The sequence below is a fragment of the Poromitra crassiceps genome, assembly GCF_964638095.1.
Source record: "Poromitra crassiceps genome assembly, contig: HAP1_SCAFFOLD_949, whole genome shotgun sequence".
Taxonomy (NCBI): Eukaryota; Metazoa; Chordata; class Actinopteri; order Beryciformes; family Melamphaidae; genus Poromitra; species Poromitra crassiceps.
The window spans coordinates 41,356-52,385 of NW_028151461.1; the positions used below are offsets into that span (position 1 = coordinate 41,356).

Consider the following 11,030-nt stretch of genomic DNA (forward strand, 5'->3'; position numbering starts at 1 on the left):
TCGGAATCTATTATTTATTTTGTAATCTATAAATATGTTTTAAGTTTCACATACTTTTATCGATAGCACAGCCTAATGGACCCATTTAACCGTTTTGAGGTGGTAAAAGCAGGAAGTAAAGCAGAGGTAACCAATACTATTAATTATGGTTCCAATCCGCTTAGGTGTCCCAGTGCCAGGGCCCTCGTTAATGTTATTGGTTACACCTGTTTTGCTTAAATTGGCAAGGGGAATAGCCTATTTGTACATATAAAATTAATTCTGAAAATTACACATAAGTGAGTTTAGTTTTTCCTCTCAGACCATTTGACTACAGGCCAGATAATAAGCATTATTATTTACAGCAGCCCATAGCCAAAACATCACAGATATTCTCCAGAACATTCAACACTTGTGGCTACAAATACAATGTTCTTAATGGGAATGTGTCTGTATGATATCAGTCCCGGTTCAGGAGGGTCATAACCAACCGCCTCCCTCACTGTTTGTCGGGCGTGTTGTTGACCAGAGGGCCGTACAGGCCGGTGGCGTAGCCTTGCTCCTTGTGTAACATTGTCCTGTCCCGTATCAGGTCGCTGAAGGCATAGTCCATCGGGGGTCTGAAGCCCAGAGTGGGCATCAAGCCGGTGGTGGAGTAGGGCGTCATGAAAGCCAGTCCCCGGCTGTGCGCCGAGTAGGCCAGCCGGAGCGGGTTGAGTCCCAGGTGGGTGCCCAGTGGATAGGTGCTGGGGTCGGCGCCGAAGTGCGGGGCGTTGGGCTGGAGAGGGGAAAACGCAGAGCGGTTACTCAGCGTCATGGCTCCCGGTAACATGGGCCTCGCGGGGGCGGTGGAGGATGAGGACGAAAGCAGAGGATGGTGTGCGTTTTGGAGCATCCGCTCGGCCGTCCACGTCTCCTCCGGCCCAGCCTTGCTGGGGGCTTGGGCGCCGCTGTTGTTGAGGATCTGCTCGATGGCCTGCACCACGTCCTTCCCGCAGCCCTGCAGGACCAGCTCCAGCACGCTCCGCTTGTGGCTGGGGAACACCCGGGTCAGGATGTCGATGGCGTTCATGTGCCTGGAGGCCGCTGAGGAGGGGGAGGGCTCCTGCTCGTCTTTGTCGGTCTCAGAGCCGGAGTCTGAGCCCAGTGGACTGATAGAACGGGGAGTCTCCTCTCCGTCTTTCAGGGGTTTGGAGACTGGTGAGCTGATGAATGACTCGCTGTCTCCGTTCTCCGAACCCGAGCCTCCGTGTCGGCCGTCCGGGGACGAGATGCCCGGTGCCGAATCACTGTCGGTGGAAACCGGTTTGCCCACTGTCTGCTGAAGCTGAAGGGTGGATCCGGACAGCTGGATCTTAGGAAACAGCTCGTACTTCTGGATGCTTGAATCTGTTGATAAAAAAACAACGACAATATAAAGTCTACAATAGCAGAATCTGCAGCAGCAGGACATAGCCTACAAGTCTAGGCCTACAAGAAAAAAAAGTGTCATTAGGCGCAGCTGGAATTAATAGGAACAACAAACTGATATAACTACATTTCAATTCCATAATAGCAAGACCACAAACTGTTATCTGCTTGGTTTAGGCTTCATTATTATACATCTAAATGGATCCGGTCCTCAGTTCTGATTAGGCGTTGTGAAATAGCCGGTAAACTCACACCTGTGACGGCATAACACAATTTGAATATTAATGCGCCAACTGCAACCACCCAATTATACGTTGTTTAGGCTAGTTTAGCTATGGCTACTGATAGAGAAAATTTACATCACATTAGCCTTTATTTGGACAATCACTAGTTATTAATATATTCATATATATTTCTATTTTTAGTTACATATAGTTAGATGACCTGTGTACATACACAGATAGACATCATATTTGGATAACCTGTGTACATACACAGACAGACGTATTTAGATAACTTGTACCATACATTTGCAGCTCCTCTCGATCGCATTCCACTGGGATCGCATCCCACTTGGTACAATAACATAACTGTGGTGACTATTAAAAAACAAACAAGACTTGAATGCTGGCCATGGGCAGCCTGAAATGTGCCCTTCCATCAGCTGTCGCTAACGCCTTTTCTCTCAACATCATACTACAGCCTGGAGTGTATTATTGCTTAGATAAGTTGGGCTAATTCGTTAATTGGTTGGTTGCTTAGTTAGTTATCAGTTCGTTAATTGGCTAATGCTAGGTTGGCCCACTCACCTGAGTTGCTCTCGCTGTTGACCGAGCCAAACACGTCATAGTTCTGCCGGGGCGGAATGATGCCGTTGGCGGCGGCCAGCGCGAGCCCCTCTGCCGTGCCGTAGAGGAGCTGCAGCTCGCGTGCCTCGTTCTCCTCCTGCGCCTGCTGCCGCCGCAGCGCCACCTGCGCCGCCATGACGCGCTGACGCTCTGCGATCAGGGTGCACTTGGCACACATGCAGTCCTTCCAGCGGCAGTAGCGCTTGTGGCCCTTGAGCGCGGACACCACTCCATGGTTCCTGCAGCGGGCACACTTCGGGGTGCGCGGGTACTTCTCCGCGGCGCGCAGTAGCAGCGGAGGGCCGCGCAGCAGACTGCTGGCCATCGACACCGGGATGGAGATCGATGCTGTCCCGGGGCAGTGCACTTGAGATGCCGAGGAGACGGTGGGGAGCTCCGGTCTCAGATCCATTGCCACGGTCCTCACTGATACAGCCTGACCTATAGCTATGAACGATAGGAAAATTTTTACGCTGTATTGTTTTTACGCACGACTTTTACGCGCAGCCTGGATAAATAATCCAACGATGAAACCGTTAATTCACACCAGCTGAACACTTCTCAACATCTCTGGGCAACAGGTGAAGTCGGTGATGTCTGTCTATTGACGAAAATATCACACAATAAACCTACAGTCAAAATTCTCTCTGTCGAAACTGTCCAAGCAATCTCTCAGAATTATAATCGGATGAGGCGAATTTTGAAATGTGTTACAATCTATTTAAAATCCAAAAAGCGCTGAATACGGTGAAGTCCTCCTCGTTATAAAGTTAGACTCTCCAGGCAGCAGGAGCCGAGGTTGTTACTCGCAGCAGCCTGAGACACTAACTTCCTCCAGAGATTGTCAGTGGATACAGATCCCTCTCTCCCCCTCTCTATTGTTGCTCCTACGTTTTCATTAGACAAATTTGACAACAATGTGGCGTCTGTCATTGGCCAAAGGGGGAAGGAGCAATCTGATTGGCTTGCCTCTTTTTTCAACTGTGTCCACCTGAGTTCTTTTTTTTTTTTTTTCAAACATCAAGTGTTAGAATCTGAAGCGGGATCCCGGAAAGCTCAAATCGATGCCCTATTTCCCCTAGGCCTAAATAATTTTATAGATTTAAAAGAATATGTTAGCCTCATTCATGGGGTAAAGTATAGGCATAGGGCTTATCGTTAGCCATGCATGCTACAATATAGCCAGATAGGACATTCAAAAATATTAAATAAGGGAAACTTTTCAGTCCTTAAAATAACATACATGTTGTAAATTCAGAATCACTTCGGCATCATTGTCAGCATGTTACAACACAACTATTGCGTATTTATTGACATGTAGCTCTGTGAATATCCCTGTCAAAAAGAAATATCTCGTTGGCTTCACTGTTTTTACCTCATCAACCTGGAAGGTAAGTAGGCTATCGCTTATTTTATTGATTCAAGAAGGGGCAAAATTGGCTCTATTTTCCGCCATGCTATATCGACTGCAGAAAGTCCAGCTTATCGATGACTGAATTGTTCAATGGTTAGCTGTAGAAAATAGGATACTCTCGGCCCTTATTTGACCTTATCCAAATTATATCTTGTCTCAGTCATGGTAATTACACTACATGCTATAGAAGATTTACATGTAGCAGCCTAGGACATTTGCTTTACAGTCCAGTAGGCTAAATGAAAATGATTATATCAAAGCGCATGCATGTCTTGAGTCTATATTAGCCCATCAGCATATATTTTCTAAACTGTACAACATTTAATTTTATAGTATAGGCCTATATGTGTGCAATCCTATTTATCACGTCTGATGCGGTGCAATGTGGCTTCAATTAACAGAGAAATATCTTTTTGTTTTGTAACACAGGGCTTTGCGAGTTGTCTAATCTGAAAATGACTCGTCAAAATATCTTTAATTGCCCCTGTGTGTGACAGATTGCCCTGTTCTGTTTGACCTATTTTATGACATATTCTCATGAAAATGTTAAATTTTGTTTGTCTTTCGCTTTTCTTCATGTAGGCTAAGTTCAAGATCTGTGAGCCGCACAACGAAAAACAATATTTTGGGAAAATTGATTCGCTTCGCGTTTTGCATGTAAAGCTTTTTGCTAGGCCTATTAAAGTAGAATTAATTTGAGAACACAATTATTATTTATTAAAGGACTTTAATAACTTTTTAAATATCATTGATCAATCAATTGGTCAATAATGTTTGTTTTTAAACGTGTTATTGTTATCATTAGGCAATTTTGTCATGTCTTTACTTACTAATTAGGGTTAAACATTTCCTCTATTAGTCCGATAAATGGATAATGAATTTAGGATTAAAGATGATTCAAGGGACAACCGTCTAATAGCATTATAATGTTACAATAACAGCCTAATAAAACTAACAATTACAATAGGCACAATAATAATACCATAATTATGTCAATCATGATAACAATAACAATACGCTTTTAAACAAGCTATGTAGCCCTATTAAATTGAAAGTTAGACTACAATTTCCTACTTACGCCTATAATTCACTAGGCTGCTTGTAAAATTAGGTCTAAAATATATAGCACTAATTAGCCTTCTTTTTTAAAGGAGATTGTGAATTCAACAGAAACGGGGTTCTGTCTTGAATCCACGCTATTCTTAATTTAAATTCATTAATTCACTTATACCTTCTGTAAAATGACATTTATGATAAATATATCTAACAATGCAGGATAACTTAACCGGGATATTTTGATTGTGAGAGAAAAACAGGAAATCAAATATTATCCATAATCTTAAAGCTCTTTGCTTAGTTCTCGCATATCCCGCTGGCCTGCAAAAAACGGACTCTTCTGCCCCCTAATAACTGAATAATTATAACAAAGATTTCAAAGATTTAAGAAGTCCACGACGCACTCAAAGCTAAAAGGGCAAACCACCTGCAAACCTGTTCACGACGCACATTATTTATGCAGCTATTTGAATGCAGATTAAAAAGTTATTGGGTTTTTTAGATCAACGATTTGCAAACCCTTGGAGGATGATAACAACAAAGTGAACAACAACTGCAAGCAGGAAGAGCTCATGGAGGAAGAGATGGTGTCTCGGTCTCTCTCTCCAGCATGCAGAGAGAGTGCAGGCTGCTCTCCCCTCCCAGGCTCATTGTTTACTTTCTGAATCACTGTAAGCAAATGCCATCTGTTTCCCTCGCCGCTGTCATCTGCACCTTAATTACAGGCTAATAGAGACGATATTAAACTACATCTTTTTGACATTCAAAGTAATTATCTGCATGGGCGACGATCTCTCCAATGAAATTGCCTGATCTTGTAAGTGGTACTGGGAAACTGCAGAGTAGGCCAGTGAGCTTAGAGGAAAGATTAGCTATTTCAGCTAAGAGGGGTGTTGTGTGACGAATGATTTAATATGAAATAGCAGATAGCATGGAGTTCTCATTAGGCCTATAGGTCCAAGAGGAGGAGACAGTATAACCTATTTAAGACAATTAGAAGAAATCATACATTTCATTATGTTTATTACATCCGAGTTAACACTGATGATGAGTATGCCCTTATGCTGCTATAGAAAAATGGTCGGCATATACGATATTGTTTAAACGTTTGGGTTCATTCGTTAAGTTATTTAGGCGGGCCTATATAACATAAAGTTTTTGTTTTTATTATTACTATAGCCTATGTATAAGGATTAAGTTGACCATTATTCTCCATGGCCCAATTAAAAATGTCCCCCACGCAATTAAAAGTGACTGTGTGGAGGGGGGAAAAACACACACCCACAAAAAAACATTCTTTAACCACTTCATTAGGCCTATATGCATAAAAACTATGCGATGCTTTCATTTCTTTCAGGCTACAGACGAGTGAGTTTTTACACCCTTTTAAGATGACAACAAAGGCCATGCCTGACCCAACATATGTAGCAGCATGTTTCCGCTGCCCTGCACCCCAGCGTGGCTTTCTAGCGGCCTCTCCCACTGCCGCTGCCCCGCCTGCAGCTCTGCTGGGCCCGGATCTCCCGCTGCAGCAGCCGGCTCTGTCGTCACGCAGAGGCAGAGGTTAGAGTAGCAGTTATATACAAGGGGCTGCGGGAAAAGAAACGCACGGGTTTTCACACAAGTATTTACACGCTTGACGTGCTCACCAAGTAGGCCCAGGCTTATAGACATGAGGCTGTTAACCCGCAGTTCACACCAGACCAACCCCATTGCGACGGCGAGATGGATAATGCATTCCTTTAAAGGCACCTGCGCTCACTCAAGAGCCTTGTTTTTTTGTTTGGAGAGTGCAACTTTCTTACAAATAAAAATATCGATATAGCTATATATATACACGGTGTGTGTATATATATATATATATATATATATATATATATATATATATATATATATATATATATATATATATATATATATATATTACCTAAAGATTAACAGTTTATCAGTTACTTGTGTTTGTGTATAATAAAATTATATATATATATATATATATATATATATATATATATATATATATATATATATATATATATATATATATATATATAATTTTATTATACACAAACACAAGTAACTGATAAACTGTTAATCTTTAGGTAATTTAAGGGCAAAACAACTATCTCATTATGTCCTATCAACATCTCAAATAAGCTGTGTGATTTTTGTTAATGATGTTTGCATAATGATGCTCAAACCGACGCTCCTGGAGGTCATACTAAAAAAGTATAGGCTATAGGCCAATAGTAGGTCTTGCATAGTTGCTTTTAAATCTCTTTCACAAAAAATTTAGAGCATGAGTACTGCACGGATGGAAATATCACTGAATAATATATAGCCTGTCAGCACCGCAACAGCACGGGCCGATATTCAGCTGAGACGGTCGTGTGCTGCTCAGAGAGAGAGAGAGAGAGAGAGAGAGAGAGAGAGAGAGAGAGAGAGAGAGAGAGAGAGAGAGAGAGAGAGAGAGAGAGAGAGAGGAAGGGGGGGGGGGGGGGTAGAGAGGCCTCTCCAGCCGCACTCTTCACCCGCTAGAATAACACTTATTTGTAATGGGGATAACCCTGCCATGGCATATGAATATTTCAAAGATTTGAAGGGTCCCTCTCTGCCAAAGCTGCAGCTCTCAGGCAGCCTCTGCTCTCTCTCTCTCTCTCTCTCTCTCTCTCTCACACACACACACACACACACACACACACACACACACACACAGACACAGACACAGACACACACACACACACACACACACAGACAGACAGACACACACACACACACACACACACACACACAACACACAACACACAACACAAAATCCCATTTCTTGTGCCCGTGCCCCCAAGGTAGGTTGGCAGGATTATCTTTGCTTTATTGAATGGGCTACAAGTATTCATCAACATGGCGAGTTGGTGTCTCTCCGCTCTCCCTTCTGCTAGTCCTATAGTGGACTATAATGATAACTCCATTATCTAATCTGAGACACAATTCTCTCTGGAGGCCTAGGCTATATAGTCAGTTATAGGAATAAGTGTGTGTGTGTGTGTGTGTGTGTGAGAGCGAGCGAGCGAGCGATTGCACACTGCACCAGCCAATTAAAACGCACTCTCCCCTGCTCTATCCCTCCACATCTGCCTCTTTTTTTTCTTTTTACAAGCGAATGGCGCAGAAAAGAAGGAAGCTCATGAATAGGCACTCATTGAGATCACAGATGGAGTATGGTTTTTTTTTTTGCTAGAAATTTGAGAAACACCATTGTCCCCAATCAAAACTCAATGTGTTCGCCTACAATGGTGCCGGCTTTGAGCTCTGCCGCTTCAATTGGCCTTGTTTTTGAAACTTGAAGTGTTCAGTACAAAGACTTGGCCCTCCTAGATGTCACTAGGCCTCGGTTCAGGGTGTGTGTGTGCAAGCGCGCACACACACACACACACACACACACACACACACACACACACACACACACATACGAAAGAAGGAAGAGGGGGGGGGACTGAATTAATATGAAGCTATAATTACTCCCCTTCACGCCACTGCACCCATTCAGGCCCCCACTGGCCCATTTATTGCTTTATCCCATGCTGCTGATAATCCGAATAGCACAGGTTTTTATAGGACCTCTGTCATTTTTAAGACAGATCTGAGACACATTTCTAATAAATTAAGCAACAAGTCACGGCCGTGATCTGCAGCCATGCAGGCAAGCATTATCCACCACACCGCTGTCATTAAAAAGGGTGCTGCATGCCTGTTCAAGCCTAATTTAGCTTGTTGTTGTTGTTGTTATATTATTATCATCATCATACCGGGCTGAGAGGTTATTGCCAGCTTATTATGCGGTCATATACTTTACCCGGAGCTAGCATGCCAACCTTATCAGTGATTCATACGAGATTAATACATATGGCTATTCAATTTACATGAGAATAAAACAATAAAATGTGTCAATAATTCAAATGTTGTCATAGCTTATGCTCAAGGCTGTCCAAAAATTGCCTTTTTTCTTTTTTACTATCTGCGTTGCTATTCATTTTCCACCTCATAGGCTGCTGCTTTATCTTTTACACTTTCTGCTTGGGCCACTTTATTAATAAACACCTGACAAGAGTGCAAGTCCTCCAAAGATCTAAAATGGAGAGGTGAGTCTCTGTACTGTTACCGCTGGGTTATGAGGGGCCCCTGGCTCAGTAATAACCATCAACATATAATAAAGGGGTAATAACTAATGAGGCAAAAATGAATGCCTATAGCTAAAATGCCAATTCATGTGAATATAATCAGACCATAATGTTACTTCTCAAAAATAACTTCTCAAACTAATATTTTCTGTTTTAAATATGTAAATTAAGTGTTTGGTTAGTTTATGACTGCAAGAGCTAGCATTAGGCATTAGCTGGGTGTTAATTCTAGTTTACCACCAGTATATTAGCTTGCAGACAGTTATTATTGCTGTAATTATTCACACAAAGAAAATAATAAAATGAGCTATCCACTGGGTTTACCATGGTAAGCAATCTTGCTAGCAGCTCTGTAATGTTAGGTAAGCATTTGTGTGCATGTTAGAGCATGTTAGAAACATTTGAATTCAAATTCTGAGATTTATGTTGGAATTTTGAGTTTCACTATGACCAGTGATAATGAGGTGCTGGTTTTGTCAGTGGACTTCCAACATGATGCCTCCTTGGTTGCTATGGCCTATCACACGCTGTTTCATTTGAGGTCAAATTCAAACAAAAGAAAAGTAGGAGCTTCACATTCAAAAGTGCTGTCTTTGGAAGCATTTTACAAAGGCTAATTAGCCTAACTAAGGCCCATATAGGGCCCATCATCACCTTAAAGGACAAGTCCACCCAAAAATGAAAATTCAGTCATTATCTACTCACCCCCTTGCCGATGGAAGGACGTGGGGAAAAAAGTCCATATACACTCCTTGTCCTGGAGTTTCACAGCAACATTGCAAAAAAAAAGAAAAAAAGGGGGGGGGGGGGGGGGGGGCTGGGGTAAAAGGGCTCCATACTGCTCGAGTCTGGTGTAGCTGCTAATCCAAGTCTCCAGAAGCCCCGAGATGCCAAGTTGACTTGAAAAGACGTAATTTACAGTGTTTTTTGCTGAAATCTTGGCACTGCTCCAAGAAGAAGAGGTGGAGCTAATTGTAGCCTGCTACAGTGAAGATTTCAGCTAAAAACAGGGTGTAAAATAACGGGACATAACCACCTTGCGGTTGTATGCATCCGCCAACACGGCCACTTTGCCCTAGCCCCACCCTCTTCCTTCACCATGCCCATCCCACCACATCCCCCTACTCACCCCTCGAACCCAAACTCTCTACGACCTTCCTATCCCTTGCTATGGCCCATTTCCCCTAGCACTGCCGCTTACTGACCACGCCCCCTCCCACCACCCACATCACCCTATCCACTCCCCCAACCCACCCCTCAAATCCCGACTCTCTACGACCTTCCTATCCCTAGTTACGGCCCCTTTTCCCAATATCATGTAACTGCAGCGCCGGAGTGCCCACCGTGTATGTTCTCAGACCCGGAAGTGTACGTCGTGTACACATCTGTGTAGAGTGAAGTGTGTAGTGTGTGTGAAGTGTGAAGTGTATGTGTCGTGTAGAGACCCAAGGTACTTTTTAGACCTACTCGTTCAAAAACAACAGCCTAACTCATTCAGCTGTAAAATTACAAATTTGACCAAAACATTGTTTTCTATATATATATATATATATATATATATATATATATATATATATATATATATATATATACATACACACACACACAGACACGTAATGTATATACTGTATATACATACATGCATACATAGAGTTGTGCGGCTAGCCTAGGGTTTCGACCCTGAGGGCCGATACCACCTACATATATGCATACATACATACATACATACATAGATCTAGATACATACATACATGCATGCATGTATGTGTATATATATATATATATATATATACACACACACACACACACACACACACATATATACACACATATATATATGGTGCAGTGCCTTGAGATGAGTGAACTGGCTAAAACATGGAGCAAAGGTGCTAGAGGGTTTAAAGCAGGATTTTGTTTAACCAATATTGCTTCAACAAAGTTGAAAAATTATATTTCCATTATAAAATCAAACCCTTTGCATGTCTATTTTTGCATATACAAACAAGTGTTTGTGAGAGAGAGAGAGAGAGAGAGAGAGAGAGAGAGAGAGAGAAGACCCTCCCTTTGTGCCCACCCAACAGTTTAAGCTGCATGGATTCTGTTTCTTTGGGCTCCGCCATTGACTGCCAGGCCAGCGTCTCTGAGAAAGTA

General features: G+C 42.5%; 1 protein-coding gene across 1 annotated transcript; it reads right to left on the minus strand.

Moving 5' to 3' along the window:
* Nucleotides 1-478: 478 nt before the first annotated feature.
* On the minus strand, nt 479-2,649 carry LOC310771650 (doublesex- and mab-3-related transcription factor A2-like; the record flags this gene model as incomplete). The annotated part of the gene is made up of 2 exons (XM_083664212.1): nt 479-1,368; nt 2,199-2,649. 2 exons carry the CDS (start codon nt 2,647-2,649, stop codon nt 479-481), a joined length of 1,341 nt encoding a protein of 446 aa, XP_083520338.1.
* Between the last annotated feature and the right edge of the window lie 8,381 nt (nt 2,650-11,030).